The following is a 20,555-nucleotide window of genomic DNA, read 5'->3' as shown; positions in this document are numbered from 1 at the left end:
CTCTTCGTCTTCTTCAATAGCCGTACTTCCAATGCAAAGGACTGAGCTTGTGCTTGGATCCAAAGTGATCTCTCGGCAACCACCAATTCGTCCTGCGTTAAAGCTCCAAGATTTCGCTCCAAGTGTTTTTGAGATCGTTGTGTATTCCCGACAAATCGGTGTACGTAAGCCATGGTACGATGTAACTTCTCCCATTTGCTGAACAGCGACATCCACCAACGAAGAATGTACTTCCTCATGAAGATTGCATGACAGCAACTCATCCTCAGTGAAGTTGATTTGCTCAATTTCACTTGGCCAGAATGCTTCCGGTTGTTTGAGGAATGCTGGAGCTTGGAACCAGCCACTTTCCGACCTGATGTCTAGCCCAGTTCCCCATTTCGTAGCGTCATCAGTAACATTCTCTTTTGTAGGAACTTTCCGCCACTCGTTGACATCCGTCACTGAAAGAATTTCTTCGATTCTGATCGCCGCTGCTCAGACCGAATCCAGGTGAGAACGGTATTAGAGTCGGGCCAAAGAACACGCTTTGCCACGGACAGGGCTTGCTAGGTTGTTACGCTGTTCAGCAGACGCGATCCTAGAACTGCGGCCTGTAGTTCGAGGCGAGGGATCGTCAGCAACTTCAGAGGAGCAACCTTGGATTTCACTGCTACAAGGCTAACTACAGGACCTTCCAGTGTTTCTACTCGGAAGTAAACTGCGCATGCATACGCGGGCTGCATTGAATCGACTAATGCGTGAATCTGCAACTTGGAATAGTCGTTTTCTCTGGCTCCTGTAAGGTAGCAACGCGGAATGCGAAGAGTGCTCAACCTTAGTATCCACTGCTTCCATTGCATCAGGACCTCTTCTATGAGCGGGTCATCCCACTCCCACTTTATTCCGGTCTTGCGGTGCCCTATCGAATGGTTCACGCGGATGCTGGAATGTATGACAACATGTCGACTGGATGTGGATCTGGACAGTGTCGGTACCAAAGGTACTTTTAGCTGAAACGAAGCGGAGGCGATCATCGACGTTACTTTTTGTAGTCCTGACCTAACACTGGAGGGTAGACGATGTCGACGGGTGCCGTTCAGCTGCCAAAGCTGCGATCAAGACCGAGATAAAAGCAACCAACAAAGCCTGCTAAGTAAGTCTCTGTCACAGTGCCGAAACGAACCCTCGGGGCGATGCCCGCGGGATCATGATGGTCACACAAATAGCAGCATCCAGAGAACCTGGATGATTCGAGACCTTGGCGTTCTTCATCGCTGGGGTCTGGGAATGGTAATAAAGGGAAGGTCATCGATCAAGAACTAACGGGAATTGCAAAATCCTTTAAAGCAACTAAGACCCAAGATCCGGACGAAGTTCCAGAACCTGGCCTTTATAGTAGCTATTGCAGAGGCTCTTGGGATGTTCAAATCTGCTGTGTAAAAATGCCGGGACGAGGGAGTTCAGTGGGAGGGAAAATTTGCTCAACAGACACCTGAACAGAAAGGTCCGGGTAGTGTGGGGTTCAGGCCGTCTTCTACAAAAAAAAGTAAAAGACAGGACTATTCTCTCCATGAACCACTAAGCACATTCCCATGGTCGCCAAACCCTACGTTTCTCCAGAACAAACCAAGAAGGAATATCTTCAGAGAAGAGTTAATGCCCATCACACCCTCAAACTTAGCTGCGTAGCCTGCAGCAACGAACATCGATGACTCGCTTTGGAGAGTCCATCACAATAGCATGCTGGCGCTTAGCCAGTCTCCCGAGTGGTCAGCCCCACGCCCGCGCTCAACTACTTTGCAGACATCAACTGTGAAAACCGGGCTATTGAAAAATTGGAAAGGCATTGGAAGAACTGTACTATTGTGAAATATGGAATGGACTATTGCTGAGTCTAAATTACTAACTGTAAGTACTCTAATTCTAAGTAAAAACGTACTGACTTGCTAATTTATTCCTATCGACATTACAGGGACGAAACAAAACAAAACAAGGATGGTGGATCTACGTGCGAGGAAACACTGGTGTGACATCTCTAACACGGATAGGAGTACCTCTAGGAGTGTTTTGGACAGTATGCTCTGGTTGAAGGAGACTAGCTCGACTTCGACATAGCTGGTTCTTCAGTGATTCTTCAACGTGAGTTCACACATAAAGTGACTCTCTCAACGTTGGAATAAACAACCTCAGGGGAGTGTTTTCATGATAACAATACTCATAGTTTATGTGCACCTAATGATGACACCGACATAGCTTGAGTTGCCAGTTTTATGCTCTTTTTAAGAACGACCCGTGATACACTCCAGAGATTCGTTTACCGTCTAAGCTCTCAAGGATGTAGGAATTTGTCCCTACTTTTTCCTTCACGCGGACTCTCGTGAATTTACTCGCTAGTTTGCCCACATAGTCTCGACTTTTGTCGGACAAATTTATGTTTTTCTTAAAAACGATGTGACCGGGATCGAAGTTGTGTTTGGCGTTTGCTCGAATGTTGTACGTCCTGGAATATTTGTGGTATGCCTTCATGAGATTCTGTCGAACTATTCCAAACAGTTGTTTCATTTCTTCGCTTAGTTTCAACGGACATCGAGCCGCATCTTCCGATTTTCGCAAGAAATCATACTCTGCACCCGAACTAATCATATTGCGTCCGAAGTTTATGAAAAACGGAGGATGGCCGGTGCTATCGTGAACCGTTGTCCTGATGGCCTGGGCGATTTGGTGGATAGATCGATCCCATTCCCGGTGATCCTTTTGTTGATGTAGGGAGCAGCGAATAGCGGTTACTATTACCCGATTCACCCTCTCAACGGGATTCGGGCTAGGGTGGTAGACAGCGAGATTCCAATGTGTGACGTCGTAGGTCTTCAGTAGCTTCGCAAAGGCATCGGATTTGAAGACCTTTACGTTATCTGTGATGCAGATGGCTGGCACTCCGAACAGGTTAAATATCTGGTTCTCCACAAACATGCACACGGCCGGGGATGTAGCGCTGCGCATACATTGGACCATGATAAACTTCGAAAAATGGTCGCAAACCACCAGAAGCCAGATGTTCCCATTGTTAGATCTAGGGTAAGGTCCCAGAAAATCGAAAGAAATCATTTCCCAGGGACGAGAGCAGATTTTCGGTTTTCCACAGACCGGCCGGACATTAAGATTAGGGGTTTTTGACTCTTTGCAAATCAGGCAGTTATTACAAAAGCGCTGGACCTCCGACGCCATTCGCGGCCAGTAATAGCGCTCACGAAGGCGGGCAAAGGTTTTAAGAAACCCGTAATGAGCTTGTTCGTGGGCGTGTTTGATGAGATCACGACGTTCCGGTAAGGGAACAACATACTTCCATCTAAATCCTGGATCTTCCAAAATGGTGCAGTTAGTAATGAACTTGAAAACTTTCCCATCTATGATCTTGAAATCTTTGTAGCGCTCAGGATACTTTTCGATCATGGTTCGTAACTGGGTTATGTACGGGTCCGGCAAGCTGTCATCAAGCGTATAAATAGATCGAGACAGGGCATCCGCGGGAATATTCTCCGATCCCTTCTTGTATTGGTATAGCACATCGTATTTCGCCAGCTTCAGAGCCCACCGTGCAATTCGAGGTGACTTGGACTCGATGGACATACTGTGAAAAAAGGTCAGGCTCATAGCGTCCGTTTGGACTATGAACTGGGACCCTTCCAGGAAGTGTTTGAAATGTTCGATGCTCATCAGAACCGCTAGACACTCCCGTTCTGTAGCGCTATATCGGCGCTGAGTGCTGGACAACTTTTTCGAGAAGTATGCGATAGTTCGTCGTTCTCCATCCTGGATCTGCACCAGTACAGCACCGATGGCCAAATCGGAGCTATCCGTTTCGAGAATGAAAGGCATTTGGAAGTTGGGATTTGCGAGGATTGGAGCAGTCACGAGTGCCGTTTTTAACTTTTGTAGAGCTATATCCGCTTCTTCGCTCAATGCGAATTTCTTCTTACCTTTTTTGAGAAGGTCAGTGATGGGGGTTGTTATGTCGGAATAGTTTTGCACGAATTTCTGATAGAAACCGGCTAATTCGAGAAGTCTCCTAGTGTCCTACACGGTTTTTGGAGTCGGGTAATCAAGCACGGGTTGGATTTTACTGACGTCCATCGCAAGACCTTTTTCTGACAAAACGTAGCCAAGGTAGCGGATTTCCGTTTGGCAGAATCTACTTTTACTAAGGTTGATGGTTAATCCTGCTCGGCGAAGGCGTGCAGCTACAATCCGTATGAGCTCCAAATGTTCCTCCAGGCTATTCGAGACGATTATAATATCGTCCAGGTACACGTAAACCCGGGGCTCTAAATCATGCCCAAGAACCTTGGACATTAGACGGGCCATAGTCGCCGGAGCATTGGTAAGCCCGAAAGGCATGACGGTAAATCGAAAGAGACCCTTGTTGGTCTTAAAAGCTGTCTTATCTTTGGCGGACTGTGCTAGTGGAACCTGATAATACGATTCCGAGAGATCGATAACCGAAAAGAATTTCGATTTCTCGATTCTCTGAAGAATTCCCATCATATTTGGGAAGGGGAAGTCGTCACGTTTAGTACCTTGATTGAGTCGCCTCGAATCCAGGCAAATCCTCCATTTGCCGTTAGACTTTTTGATGGGGAGTAGAGGATTTACGAAATCTACGACTCCTGAACACTCTTCGATCACCCCTAACTTGAGCATTCTATCGACTTCCGCATCGATTACCTGTTCTACGACCGGAGACCAACGGTATGAGGGGATTCTCCGAGGTGATGCCCCTGGAAGTAGCTCAATCTGATGCTCCATGATGTGAGTTCGGCCTAATGATCCTTCTTTAGTAGCTGGTAGTTCTTTAACGACATTGAACAGGGCTAAACGTTCTTCTTCGGACAAGGCATGTTCTGTATGAACATCTTCAGGACCATTTAAAGGACACTCTGGGATTTCAATTGTGGGGACTTCGAGGCTTTCGTCCACTTCGATGTTTGCTTCCTTTTGATTTTCCGGCATCGACACCGGCTCCAACTGAAAACAAATCTTTTCTCGATCTCCGAAGTATTCTTCTACACAACCAAGGCCTTCTCGAAGTGCCAACGATTCTGAACTAGATCCTTGAGGACCAACAAGCTGGAATCCGAATTTATTCAAGAAATCGACTCCTAGGATAAGATCCTTCTTCATTTCCGGCACTACAATGGTCGGTAGAATGTGGGTTGTTGATTGATAGGTCAGTGGCAAGTTCACAAATCCAAGGCAATGGTAAGGAGTCCCGTCTGCCGTTGTTATTTGTAGTTGAAGCGGCTGAATCTTCAAACCAAGCTTGCTTATAAGCTTCACCGAGCTAATCACTGATATGCTTGCTCCAGTGTCGGCCAAACCTTCTACGTTTTCTGACATTATCTGGACTTTTAGGTGGGGACATTTATGGACTCGAGTATCGGTCTGAAGAACTTTGTTGAACTGAGAATACTGGGGATTGGGAATCTGATTATCAACGGATGAGGAAAAGCGATTCCCACACCGTTCCTCGCTTATTCGTTTTTTGATTCGTCGTCATCGCGTGGTTTTAGATTATGTTGATTGGGACATCTGTACGCAGTAGTGTCCACATGTCCACAAATGTGACAAAAGATCTCCTTTTTCTTATTACAGTCCTTCCACAGAAGTCCGGTCTGTCTACAGTTCCAGCAGACTAATGGTGACCCAGTCTGATTCTCTGAATCTCCTGATCCATCCTTATTGACTCGTTTGAATTTGATAAACCGCTTTTGTAACGCGAAAATCTGATCCATTTCCTCCGAATCGTAGTTGTCTTCCTCTTCATCCTCGGCTGTAAGTTGGTGTACCGTAGCTTTCGTTACATTTTGGAGCCCAACGTGCAACCTGTCCCGAGCAGAAGAGAATAACAACAGAATAAGGAGCTGTGTTATTTGGGCAAAATAACTGAAAAACAAAATCGATTATTTTTAAGTTATTAAAATAACATATTATGTTATAAACTTGTCTGTCATAAGCGGCAAAATAACAAAAATCATAACAAAAAAATATTCCTGGAAAACCATTGTAATAGTTTGTTATGTTGCTTTCAATAACAACTTAATAACAGTGAATTCGGAAAATATTTCAATAACCAATTTTGATATTAATATGTTGTTGAAAATAATCGGAGAGCAATATTTGTTATGATATCAAACGTATAACTAAGTAAGTTATAATGCTTTGTCTCATAAACCCGCAAATAGGTGGAGCGGATCTGGTGTGATGGTTAGAACACTTGACTATCACGCCGAGGACCTGGGATCGAATCCCACTCCCGAAAAACTCGCAAAATGTGAGTTCTTCCTTCGGAAGGGAAGTAAAGCGTGGGTCCCGAGATGAACTAGCCTAGGGCTAAAAATCTCGTTAATACAGATAAAAAAAAACCGCAAATAACATGAGTTTCATCACTCTGACGAAAGAAATATTTTCAAATAATCGAAAAATGCTATATTCAGTTTTCAATACATTCTTAGAAAATTGAAGTTTGTTCACAACAACGCAAGATAATTGAACTTAGACTCCCAGCTGTAATTACACTAGTTAACAAAATAAAATGAAAGTCGTGAACTTCTGTAAACGACCAAAATTTTTAGAGCACAATTTAGTGCTGATTTCGAAACCGCGCATTAAAAAATTTAAAGTAGAGCAGTTTTTGAGTTTTAGCTCAATATCGAGTTTTACAACTTTTAAAAATATGGAATTTATTAAAATTCAAATATCTTGCGTTTTGTTTAACCAATTTCAAATCTTTTTCCATAAATTAAAAGCTGAATACAATACCATTTGATAATCTGAATGCAGGTTTTGCGTCAGATTGATGAAATTCAAGATATTGGCGAGTTTTAAGGACGATCTTCTTAAATTTTAGCCAAATTTCCAAAAATATATGAAGAAATGTATTTTTTTCAATAAGAAAAAAACAATTTAAAAATTCTTTCTCAACGTTTATTTGACATATCATATGTAGGAAAGTTACAGTAAAAAATTAAGCTCAATCGGAACATTGATTACGAAGAATGAGATGTGTGAAGTGAGCGACGTTGTTTAAAAATAGAACAAAAATCGATTTCAAATCATCAACCTTGTATGAAAAGTCGAAAAAATTTCCGCTCTACTGTAATTTTTTTCCTTCGCGTTTTCGAACTCAGGGCATGATTCTACACCAAAAATGATCATCAGCTTACCGAGTTCAAAAATGCTGTAAACTAGTGTTATTATACTGTTCTACTTTAATTGTTTTCAAAGCGCGGTTTTAAGATCAACACGTAATTATGCTTAAAAAAGTTTGGTCGTCGATAGTAATTTGTGATTTTCGTTTTTTTTAGCATTTTGATGATTTTTTAAAATGCTTAACAGTTTTGCACAACACTTTTGTGATATTAGATTTTTTTTCTGGAAACTTTGTTTAAATTGATCCGGATTTTCCCTGGATTCAAGAATTATGTCGAAATTCCTTCCTGGATTCTACAATTCCAAAAAAATGCTAGAATTTCTCCTGAACTTCCTCTGATGATTCCACCAGAAATTTCTGCTAGATTTTTTACTAAAATTCCTCTATCGATTTCTCTAAGGATTCCGTCAGAAATTCCTTTTATATTTATTAAGAGACTTCTCTGAAGTTTTTTTCAGGAGTTTTTCCAAAAAATCTTCCAGAAATACGTCGACAGATTTTGTCCTTAAACTTTTCCATAAAATACCCCTTCAAAGATTTCTTCAGAATTTCCTGTCATCATTTGTCCCGAAGTTCATCTTGAGATTTCTCTGAAAATTTCTTCGAGGATTCCACCTGGAGCTTTTACGAAGGATTCTCCAAAAACTTCTCTCAGTTAAGATATAGTGCTAGAAATAGTAAGAAGGGGAACTTACGTGAAAAGTGCACGCACATGTGGGAAACAACGTAATCTAAGAATGAGTGTAATCAGTTTTGTACCTTTTAATTCCGCCCTATGTTGCTTATCATTTGACAGATACGCGTATTTCGACTACCACTTGTAATCTTCCTCAGTGTCAGTTATCCACTGGATAACTGACACTGAGGAAGATTACAAGTGGTAGTCGAAATACGCGTATCTGTCAAAGGATAAGCAACATAGGGCGGAATTAAAAGGTACAAAACTGATTACACTCATTCATAGAGGGTATTCTGCTTAGAGGGTTCGAAAAGTCGGTACAAGATCAACGTAATCTAAGTACATCTCGAATGATGTTGCTTTGATTTTAAAACTTGTTACTGTTGTGCTATTGTTGATAAATTGATTAATAGTATAATAATAACAAAACTTGTACTTCAACAAAACATGTTATTGAAATGTATTTTATTGAATGTATATCATTAGCTTGATTATAACAAAATGAGAAAGTCTAACAAAATTTGTTATAGAAAAGCTATGCCATGATTATTTAGCAATAACAAAACAAGTTATAAAAACAGGTTATGTAATTTCGTAGTTATCAATTTGCTATTCTCCTCTGCTCGGGGTCCGTAAGGAAGAGTATCACTACCCTTCAGGCCCTCTCAGATGCACCAGAAAGTTGCTGACAGCCCCGGCACTTACCGGAGACCTCTATCCAACCGCGGGCTCGGATCTAACCCAGCAGACCGACGCCCCAACAGAAATGCTACCAGGATGTTATCTCCGCGGCCACTTAATCGTTGTAAGGATCGATTCCGGCCGTATGGCACCGACTCAGAACACATGAACCACCGCATCTGAACTAGCCATTCTCCGAACCAACGCGCCACCTCCTCTGTAGCTCCAAGACGATGTGGGTGATAGTCGTTGAAACGGCATTCCGACCAAACTCATCACTACACATCCTTTGGACAAGATTATCCGGAGTTGTGTCCTCCCCGCATATGGCAAGCATGCGGTCACGCATTGTGCGAAAACGCGGGCACACGAACAAAACGTGTTCCACCGTTTCCTCTTAAGTTTTGGAAGTGGTAGACCGTGGTTCAATTGGCAAAGGCTCGGAAGTCACCCGGATACCCGTAGACCAATATGCTTGCGAGACACAGCGGGGAAATTGCTCGAGAAGATCAACTTATTGGCTAGTGTCGGCTCGTTCATACTTAGATATGGGGTCCGCGTCCGGCCAAGTGTCGTGCCTCAAACTACGCACCGACAGGGGAAGATTCAAAAATTACGTCCATCGTTTTTCGGGATTTCTAGACCCATTCCCCCTCCCCCCTCTGTCACGCAATTTTCCTATACCTAACACACGTACTGTCACACTTTTGTAGAAACCCCCCCCCCCTCCCCCAAATGTTTGACGTTATTTTTGAACGTTCCCCAGCTATGGCGGTAAACTGGAAAGTGCGTAAAGGCTAATGTTCTCTGTGTCATGTATTATATCTATCGTCATCCTTATCGAGGAAGACATAGAGTGCGCGGTACAATGGGCTTACGTTAGACTGCCAAGTTGGCCTCAATGTGCGTGAGACAGTTTAACCAAAGTTCGAATGATTTGGAACATCAAACTCGTGAAAGCAACACAGTTTTAGATGATTTTCGTATGAGCAAAAGCCCATGAGGACAGTTGCAGTTGTGAATTCCAACATTTCTAAACAGGTTTTGGTGGCTTTTAATCCATCCTTTTCAGTTTTTGCTGATATTAGAAGGCCTGTTATATTGTGTCTTTGTTCTCCGAAACGATTGATAAATGTACTCAAAAAATCATCCCTCTCACTTTTCGAAGGCAAGGCCACGATTGTCTCCTAATGAGATATTGTATTTCTCACAAATCATGTTACATGCGGTAACGAGTCCCTTGGGAAATTTTCCTGTTTTGTACCTAAGCCTGCCACCGCTTTCACAGTCGCAACGCTTATTAACGCTACAAGTGTTGGATGGACCGTCGAGATCGTCGTCAACGCGGGCCTGCCGCCGCCGCTTCGCCTCCCGGGGATGAAGAGAATGACAGAAGAAGACAAATTATTGTCTCGTGTGCGTTTGTCACATTAGTGCTAAATGTTCGTGGCCCATCATCATCCCCCGGCAGTAGCTCGTTACGGTCCGCCTGGTGGACACATGGTCTTTCTGCTCATTGGAATCGTATTGAATTAATTTCCTATATCGGTTCGAGCAGGAACACCACGAGGGGTTGGAATCGTTTAACGAAAGGTTTGGTTTTGCCGGCATCAACGGCAATTCTAACCAACACCAGAAAGAGATTCCGGAGTCCACCGAGGATTGACATGGGTGAGGATTGTTCACGCTAATTGAAAGTCAGAAGGTTTCAATTATTTTGGTTCGGGTTGAACATGAGTGACAAGGAGTGTTTATAAATTACGTAGCTCCCAGTAGTTTTTACTTTCCCTTCATAAGAAAGGACTTTTTATATACAAGACTATTTAATTTACTAACGCGGTATATAAAAGAACGTGGAGTACAGCTAGCACACTGGAAGTACCAAGTACAGCGACGCGACCATGGTAGCGGCAATTCGAGCCACTTGTTATGAAGATCTTACCCTATGCTCTTGCCGAACAACTTCCAATCAATTTTCCTAATCGATTCACCCCAAAATCACTCTGACCATTAAGTGATGATCGAAAATTGCATGTCCTCTTCAAATATTGGAACTTCACCGTATATATTGTAGAGAGCTCTTCAGCATCATCTTACAGTTCCAAGAAAACGGATAGAGCCTTCAATGTCAACATCTTGATTTCAATCCCATCCCCGTGACGACCATCAAAGCCACGAACATCAATGAGCGACGACGCAACGACGAAGGAAATATAACTTTGTTAACAGTTTCATCTTGTTCGCCATACCTCCTCCACCACACCGCACTCTGTAGTGGCAATGAGCGACAAATAACCCGTTCAACAGCTTCCGACCAACACGGCACGGCGCCCAACCCATCATCCCAGTGGGGAATTGATATGTTTGCTGTGATAATAAAATGCTGGGGAATTTATTTATAATGCCGCTTCCGCTCTTCCAGCTGGTTGTTGATACACAGCGCCGTCGATGACTTGGAACACGTCGACGACGACAAACTTCATAGACGGGCCCCGCAGGCTCATTGTGTCAGACCATCATAATGATGGTGAACAACACAGAGTGCCATCAACAACAACAACCAGACGTGAAAACGCGCGCGCGAAAATGATAACGATGGTGATGAAATCATAAAATAATTGCCACAAATAATAATCTTTTCAAACCTGCTTCCTTTTCAGTTGAACGGAGAGGAACAGGGAAATACGATAGCCCTGCTAAACTTACTTATATCGATACATATAACAAGCGAAGCGATGGAATCCAGGCTGCACGGTTACACAGAGGCGTGCACGGACAATACGTCTTCTTTTGCCGTCTAGATCTGCAGCGAGCACCTCAGCAAATTCCAACCTGGTAGATGTGTTGACCTGCCATAACCTTTATTTTACCTCACCTGCCCGACTAAGGCCTGAGTGTCCTCTGTGTACGAATGCAGGAGTCGCCTCTCCATTCGACTCGGTCCATGGCTGTGCGTCTCCAGTTCCGCACTCTCTGAAAGGTCCGCAAATCGTCCTCCACTTGAACGACCCACCTAGCTCGCTGCGCATCACGTCTTCTTGTACCGGTCGGATGGCGCTCGAGTACCATTTTAATCGGGTTGCTATCTCTGCATACCTGTGCCAGGAGGAGCGGCTCACAACAGCATCTGTTCCTCATGTTAGGGGCGGCTGATCGGCGTCCGAGTGCCTGGAAAGAACTTAAAGCTCTCACCAATATTGAGCGACTGAAGCGAGCCGCGATTGTCTCAGCATACGCGCAGAATCTCAAGGCAGCATTGCCAGAAGAGCGCGAGCTCGACGTGCTCACCTTCTAGAGTACTCCTGGAGTACAGTAAAAGCATCCATTAAAGACGCAGCCGTGAGCTCAATTGGGGACTTCGATAGCAGTCAACGGGACGAGGATTGCAGCGCGATTTTGGATGAGATGATAGCAGCGTGCGTGGATCTGGATACGCTGCAGCATGGAACCCGGCAGAACATAGAACAAACGATACAAATAAGGGTAGAAATAGCAGACCCGCAGCTTTCGGAAGAAAGTTTACCAGAAGCTTCGTACCGCGAGGTAATGGCTACGCCAGTGCATCAGAGGATGGAACTGAACCAACTCCTACGCTGAGGGATGTAGAACAACTGAGTGTTGGCATTGTTAAAACTCTCCGCTAACTCCTGATTGGCCAATTCATTGTTGACTGGTACCGACAAAATTTGTTCCATAATCTGTATAGATCTGTTAAGGACTCTGTTGAGAACGACACAGCGTACTCCTAGTGGACACCTTTAACGGTGGAGCAGTCAGTGAAAAGTCTGACCGACCTTGACGATGAAAGGATCGGGATAGTGAATGCAAATCAGCGAAAACGGACGTTTGGGTTCGGCTGGAGTCTTCGCAGGACATGCAGTTTTCCAGCAACAAACTGTCAACTAGGGCTAGAAAAGTGTGACAGTACGTGTATAGGGTATAGGGAAATTGCGTGACAGAGGGGGGAGGGGGGTCTAGCAATCCCGAAAAACGATGGACGTAATTTTTTAATCTTCCCTTAAGCTCTTTTGACCCGTCTACATGAGTGTTTTACTTCCAACTCGAGAGCCGAGTAGCGCTAACGGGCTACAGCTATGGCTCCTCGTGTTTCCACACGCTCTATCGTGGCTCTGGCGTTCCTTCGCTTCACTGTTATCTGTGATCCACTGCTTTCTCCAGGTGCGTAGCTCACCCAAATTATTCTCGCTGGTGGCGGTGAAGACGTAGTTGATGGCCTGATCACCTACGCATTCACCTTCCGGAATATCTGCAGCACGGTTCTCTAACCTCTCGACAAAGGACTTTTTCACCGCAGCGTCCTCTAGTCGACGTGTGTTGAACCGTTCTTCGATTTTCTCCTTCTGTCTATGGATCCGAGTAATGCGCAGCAGGATCTCGCCGATGATGATCGGACGCAATGTCAGCGCTCATTTGTTACGCACGTCAAGAAGATTCCGTCTCTATTTTCGGCTGATGCTAATGTGGTCGATTTGATTTTCCGTGACGCCATCACGGGAAACTCATGTCACTTTGTGCACTGGTCGATGAAGAAAGTGCAATCCCCATCCCCATTGTTGCACAAAACCCTGCAAACAGCTCTCCGTTCCCGCTCATTTCTCTGAAACCATGGCGTCCCATAGTCCCACAGTGTTCATAGTCCGAGTTGTCGGAACGAACCTTCGTGTTGAAGTCGTCCATGAGGATAATGATATCACCTTGCGGAATCTTGTCAACGACAGCATTCAGTTGGTTGTAAAAGTTCTATTTGTCTTGCATTTCGGCAGCATCAGTTGGCGCGTAACATTGGATCATGACAAGGTTTCGAACTCGTGTTCTGAATTTGGCTACAATTATCCTCTCATTAAGGTTCCCACTTCATGAGCGCAGCGTGGACGTGAGCGCAGAGCAGGAAACCAAATCCACGGTGATGAAGAGAGCGTTCACCTCGTAGGCCAGAGTATAGAAAAATTTGACCAGACGCCAATCTGTATTCTCAAAAGTTCGACCAACGGACTTCGCGCAGTCCTAGGATATCAAGCTTCATACGGGCATGCCCCATTGGCTAGTTGTGCAAGTTTACCCTGCAGGGCTAGGATTAATACCAAGGATACTACATTCCAAGCTTCAATTCTTGTAGGCTGTTTCGCGCTAGAGGTCTTGCCGTAAAATCAGTTCGTAATCTTTCATTTTCGGATTCTGTAACGGTTTTTGTTGAGTTTCGGGAACAGTAGGTTGTTGGCCTAAGGAGGGCTTCTGTGGTGGGGCTGCCACCTTAGGTATAGCTTCCGTTGGAGGAGGAGCATTTCATACTCAACCGCTGGATGCCAGAACAGACGCTCTCCTGGTGACGAAGCTTTTACTGCAGTGCTAGCGTGAACAGCTCACGGAAGTAATTTCACGGGACCAAGACGGTGACACCCAAGACGACAAAAGAATTCGGATATACAAAAAAAGTGCTACAAATCTTGGCTGGAATACCGTTTCATATGATATCGTCCAAATCGTCTCGGAGCTACAGAGGAGATTGCGCGTGGGCCGACAGTGGCTAGTTCAGGCGTAAATCAAGAGGTGGTCCAAGGGTTCGGAGTCTCTTACGCAGGTCATATCGGTAAATTGTGGTCGAACTAGACCCTTCTATCGAACAAACGGCCACGTTGGGAATATCCTGGTATCGTAGCTGTCGTAAGGTTGGGCTGGGTTGGATCTGAGCTCGTGGATGAAAAGGGATCCCGGCCTGGTTCGAGGCAGATGAAGGCCCCTAATCGACATATTTTTCTAGATGATATGAAGTGAGGACTTTCAGATCTTGATTTTGACCCTATTCCGTTTTCCGTGGACAAAGATATTGGTAAGGCCTCCTCGAAAACCAATGCATCAAGAAGAGCGTGCCATGATGTTCATTGCTGCAGAGGCTACGCAGCTAACAGCTCCTTTCCGACTAGTTTCTGAGGAGAGACGTAAGGCTTGGCGACAATTGGATTTTTTTATTGGTGGGTCGGGGCTGTAGTTCTGCCTCCTTCGTTGGCTGTTTGCCAAAGCCTCCCGCATAGGTTGCTGTTGGAGGTATCCCCTCCATTTCTTAGAGAAGCGAAAATTGCATTGATTGCATTTCTTTACAATTTATCTTATTTTCAATATTTACAGACTTTTGACAATGCATATGTACAAATTTTTCAAACTGCAATCCTCATAAATGTTATCTGCGCACCTACCCCCTGCATACGCCATTGTCAACAACACACCGAATAATGTCTCTTGCTCGTTGAGTCTGATGAGGATGACGATGCCACGCGCTGTTGAAGCGTGAAATTAATTAATGATCTGTTTACTGATTTTTCTTTTCCGTTCTTGTTCTCACTCTTTCTCGTGGCTGCTGCCGTTGCTACTTGATAATGGTTTCCACTGGATTCGGTCGTATGGACAACCACAGCGAAAGACATGAACGACCTCGACCAGGAGGAGATGGGTGACGACACGATGGGCAGTGACATCGATGACCACGCCAGCGAAACCGACTCGAAAAAGGATGGCGCCAGCAGCCGGTCCGGCGATGGGAAGTCCCAGGGGAATAGCTCTAAACCCAGGAGGTAAGGGATACACCAGATTGGGTGATTGATTGTTGTGAAAAGCTATGCTTCTAATGGTTTTCTCTTTTTTTTTTCTTTCAGGGCGCGCACCGCATTTACTTACGAACAATTGGTTTCCCTTGAGAACAAATTCAAAACCACCCGATATCTATCGGTTTGCGAGAGACTGAATCTAGCCCTAAGTTTAAGCCTTACAGAGACGCAGGTATGGTATCCCAACCCAAAAACGCAAGCAGTTCAAACAGTTCTGAATCCATATCTACCCCTTTCTTTCCAATCCTCAGGTGAAAATCTGGTTTCAAAACCGTCGCACCAAGTGGAAAAAGCAAAACCCCGGAATGGATGTGAACAGTCCGACGGTGCCTCCTCCGAACGGTGGATCGTTTGGTCCCGGATCGTACGCCAGCAGCCTTCTTTATCCACATGCCGTGCCATATCCGCCGTACGGTCCGTACTTCCATCCACTCGGCAGTCACCACCTGGGTCACTCGCACTCGTAAACCGAGCCCAACTGTTGTTGCCATTATTACGATTTGTTTCACCGTTCTAGGTCGAAAGTTTAATTTTTCTCATTCTGGAAAAAGGTCGGGTTGTGCAAAATGTATAAAAGAATGCTAGAAAAAAAAAAGGGATTCTCCATTCCCCCTAATTCAAAATCAAAACTTCAACCTTATTCTATTATCAAGTGCTTCGAGGCAATGAACAGAAGAGTAGCTGCGCTAAATAGGTTTATCACTAGGAAGAGTAACTTTTAGTCAATTCAATAAGGGCCTGTAAATATTGTAAAAAAGAAAATCGATATCAGAAAAGAAAATTTTCTTCAGTATTTCGGGAATAAACAATTGAAAACACTACAGCGCTGCAACTTATTTCAGATATCACAGTTCATAGAATAAGAGCATAGAGCAAATCGCACACATTCGTATGCTGATACTAGGTTAGGGAGTTTAGGATGCCAAACCGGCCATAGCGAGGTCGACGACGAGCTCATAGCTATAGCGAAATCGCTACAAAAAAGGCGACAAGCTGGATTGCGGGAACTACCGTACGATCACTCTACTACACAACGCTGCCTACAAGATATTGTCTCAAATTTAATGCCGAATCTATCACACTGACTGCAAGAGAGTTCGGATTCATGGGTGAACGCGCTACAATGCACCAGATGTTCGCCATCCGCCAGGTGTTGCAGAAATGTCGCGAATACAACGTGCCCACACATCACTTGTTCATCGATTTTAAAAAAGGCGAATGATAGGTACAATCAATCAAAACCAGCTATGGCAGATTATGCACTAGTACGGATGCCCGAATAAACTGATACGATTGCTTAAGGCGACGATAGATCGAGTGATGTGCGTAGTTCGAGTATCAGGGAGACTCTCCAGTCCCTTCGAATCTCGCAGAGGGTTATGGCAAGGTGATGGTCTTTCGTGCTTGCTGTTCAACATTGGCAAGCGGGTAACAACACGCGTGGAACGATTTTCACGAAGTCCGTTCAGCTGCTTGGTTTCGCTGATGATATTGATATTATAGCTCGTAAATTTGAGACGATGGCGGAAATGTACATCCGACTAAAGAGTGAAGCCAGGTGAATCGGATTAGTCATTAATGTGTCGAAGACAAAGTACACGACGGCAAAGGGCTCCAGAGAGGAATCACCGCACCCGCTACCTCGAGATTCAATCGACGGTGATGAAATCAAGGTGGTTGAAGAATTCGTGTACTTGAGCTCATTGGGGACCGCCGACAACGATACCAGCAGAGAAATTCAGGGACGCATTGTGGTAGGAAATCGAGCTTACTTTGGCCTCGGCAGAACTCTACGATCGAATAAAGTTGACCATCATACGAAGTTAACTATCTACAAAACGCTGATTATACCGGTAGTCCTCTATGGACACGAAAAATGGACCCTACGTGCTGAGGACCAACGCGCCCTTGGAATTTTCGAACGGATGGCGCTGCATGCCATCTACGGCAGAGTGCAGATGGAAGACTGGACTTGGAGAAGGCGAATGAGCCACGAGCTGCATCAGCTGCTGAGAGAACAAACCATCGTCCACACTGCGAAAATCGAAAGGCTACGGTGGGCGGGTCAGGTCATCAGGATGTCGGATAGCAACCCTAGAACAATTTTATTCTCAAGAGTCATCCGACCAGTACAAGAAGACGTGGGGCGCAACGAGCTAGGTAGGTCGATCGAATGGAGGACGATCTGCGGACTCTTCGCAGAGTGCGGAACTGGAGACACACAACCAGGCATACCGAAAGTCCATCGCTAACCGCTTGAAGCACTTCGACGCCTTAACTGATCCCCTCCAACATCCCTGGAGACTGTTCTGAAAAAGCCATTACACCTTTAAGCCAAAAAGATCCTGCAGGCATCACCCATGGATTCACATTACCGAATTGCAAACACACTTTCCCACTTTATTTCGACTTTCGTGCACACAGGTACCTTTATTCCTCCCACTTCCTTACAGCCTATCTCCTACCTTTCTCTATCACTTTCTTCTTCCCTTAAACGGTCGGCGGGGCCCCTTCTTCTTTCCGCAACCACAATTTCCACCTATCTCCGTCGATGCTGGCTCGCTTCGCTTGTCCCTCGACGGTGCGATGGCTTCACTTCCTACTTCCTCACTCGTTGTCTTTTCGTTGGCCCAACCGCCAAGCGTTCGCGGTCGTTGGCTTGACGATGCTCCGGGCAAAATGGCGGCACTCTCTCACCGTCGGGTAACGGCACGGTGATGAGCGGTTCTATCCAGCAGGATAGGCGGCCTACTACTGCAGTCTCGGGTGTAGGATTCGAGAACTGCGGTTGACTGAGAGGCGGTAGGCCCACGCAAGGGTCTCGGTCGACTACGCGCACTCTACGGACTTCACCAAGGTAAAACACAAGGGGTCCTACGGGCGGTTTGGAAACGAATGGGTGGCGCATTAGTGACGGGGTCGATTGGGTGATTCTGGTCGGGGAATTGTTACCTGGATACTTTTCAATATGCTGGTTCTTCCACTAACTTTCATTTCAGCTTATCTACGGCTTTTCAAACTCCAAATGTTTTTTCTTACGGGTTTTCAAACTCCAAATATTTAATCTCAACACGTCTGTTCGATATGGTTTTGCGTTTGATAATGTTGTGGAGCAATGGAGCTTGTCCTATCCAGAATCTCCGCCCAATAGTTTCCCGCTTTGTTGCAATTCGCCCCATCATGGCTCCTTATACGCCACCCCTCATGGCTGCCTTATCCTTAGCCTGGTGGTGAGTAGCGGAACTGTGTGGTGTGGTTGCTAGTTGTCCGGTGGGCGGAGGGTGGTAGTTGGTGATGCTCAGCGGATACACAAATATCTTTTTGGTATTTTTAACATTGAAAACGAAACACTACACCGCGAAAATCTCACGAATCTCGGACAGACAGACACACCACTGGTTACACGTTTCCTTCGCTCATCATCAGTACGCGCTCACTGCATCCATCTTCTGGCCCGTAAGGGCAGGTTCACAATCGCTTGAGTCCACCAGTACACCGATGGTCTCTCATTTCTAGGGTGGACTTGCCTAGGCATGGCCGCATCGCATGTACGCGAGAGAACAACCCAGGTCGTCCCCACTTAAACCGAGTAGGTTTCTCCATCGTGAGCGTCTCCAAATACCTCATCGTTGAAGTATGATGTGTCCCACCTACGAGGGCTTGGCCTTGGTCTAGCCTCCTCTTTCTCTACCCACAGCCTGCTGTTGTTGCAGTCGATACTGTAGTGAACCGTCAGATGACCGCTGTAAGTATAGGTATCGTCTACTCTTCAGTTCCACTACTTATTAGACCAGGACTCCAAACCCCCAAAAGTTCGTCCGACTTTCTCCATCTATAACGTACGCAAACGCGTTATCATAGACTTTATTTTTTTTTTCTTCTTCTTCTTCCTCTTCTTCTTCTTATTCTTCTTTTTCTTCTCCTTCCTCTTCTTCTTCTTCTTCTGCATCTCCTCCCTCTTCTTCTTCTACTTCTTCTTTGCATAATATCCAAACCTTAGTTTTCCATGAGCACGAAACCACTAGGGCGCTGTCCATAAACTACGTAGACTCATTTTTGTCTATCTCAAACCACCCCCCCCCCCCCTCCTAGACTTTTGACAACACAAAATTTTCGAAATTTGTATGAAGCGTAGACTTTGCCCCCCCCCCCCCCTGGTCCCCCTAAGAGTCTACGTAGTCTATGGACAGGCCCTAGGTGACTGAAATTCACATTCACCTCGTAATGAGTCGCCTTCATAGCACTTCAATGTTTTTGCAGCCACACATACGGATCTTGGGAATAGAAGGTAAATTCTGTAAAAAATGGAAGCAATAGGAGTCCAAATGATGAGGTTTTAAAAAAAATAGCCGAATCACTGTTTTCTGTACAGCTCAATCGGAATAAAACAACCAACAGTAAATCAACCAGTCAGTTTCCGAAACAGTTGGTCAATCGCTAGAAATATCATGGACGGATTCTGGCAAGGATGTTGGGTGCACTCGTCACTCGAATACTTAAAGTGTTAGTAGATTCTTATTGAACATGACCCAGGTTTATTCTTCATTACACCAACAAAGCTAGCCATGAAAATGTTTGACACTTCTCAGGTCATTTTGATAGACCACACATGCACGAAAAAGATGGGTCATATATTCATACTCTATCGATCTTGTTTCCGTCCTTTTCATGCTCATGTTACACCTGTCAAAATGTCCTGAGAGTTGTCAGTCATTTAGAGGTTAGGTTCGTTGGTGTAATAAAGAATAAACGAGTTTTACATGTGACATTTGGGCTGGGAGTGAATATTTCTAGATCGTATCTGACTCTGGAGCAAGTAGTGCACAAGACTTTCACTGAAGATGCATTTCACCTCAAAAACAAAGTACATGCTGGTAGGCGGAACCGAACATGACCGGATCCGTCTGGGTAGTAATGTTACGATAGACGGGTATACCTTTGAGATGGGGGAGGAATTCGTCTACTTAGGATCCTTACTGACGCGTCATAACGGCTGACAACAATGTGAGTCGTGAAGCTACGGTCTAAAAAGATTCACCCATACACAAAATGCAACATGTACAAAACTCTAATAAGAACGGTAGTCCTCTACGGACACGAGACATGTGTAAGTTAGAGTTTTCCAACCAATAATGAGCATGCGACTTACAGTATCGGACAATAAAAATGCACCAAAGCCGTTTTCCCATACAAACTAGTCAACTTTGGATTGCCATATCTCAGTTATGCCTCAACCGATTGTTTTCATTTTTCTGTGACGAACTACAAAACATTTCAATTTTCAAAAACTATTGAAAAAGTTCAGTGATAACTATTGATACAAAAGTTACAGATAGGTTGAATTTTGACAATAAAAATGCACCAAGACAAAAAAATTTGTAGCCTA

The 20,555-nt window shown here is 44.8% G+C and overlaps 1 protein-coding gene across 1 annotated transcript in view; it reads left to right on the top strand.

The window, feature by feature from the left end:
* The window catches only part of LOC109415593 (homeobox protein slou), a 95,981-nt gene extending 80,277 nt beyond the window's left edge, over positions 1-15,704 (top strand). The window contains exons 3-5 of the mRNA XM_019689489.3: positions 14,980-15,136; positions 15,218-15,341; positions 15,421-15,704. Of these exons, the coding sequence (XP_019545034.3) occupies positions 14,980-15,136; positions 15,218-15,341; positions 15,421-15,636 (497 nt within the window). The 3' untranslated portion in view covers positions 15,637-15,704. The remainder of the gene's footprint in view (positions 1-14,979; positions 15,137-15,217; positions 15,342-15,420) is intronic.
* The last annotated feature ends 4,851 nt before the right edge of the window (positions 15,705-20,555 follow it).

This window comes from Aedes albopictus, chromosome 1, assembly GCF_035046485.1.
Source record: "Aedes albopictus strain Foshan chromosome 1, AalbF5, whole genome shotgun sequence".
Lineage (NCBI taxonomy): Eukaryota > Metazoa > Arthropoda > Insecta > Diptera > Culicidae > Aedes > Aedes albopictus.
The sequence above is the reverse complement of the archived record's forward strand: the minus strand, read 5'-3'. Positions and strand labels throughout refer to the sequence as shown.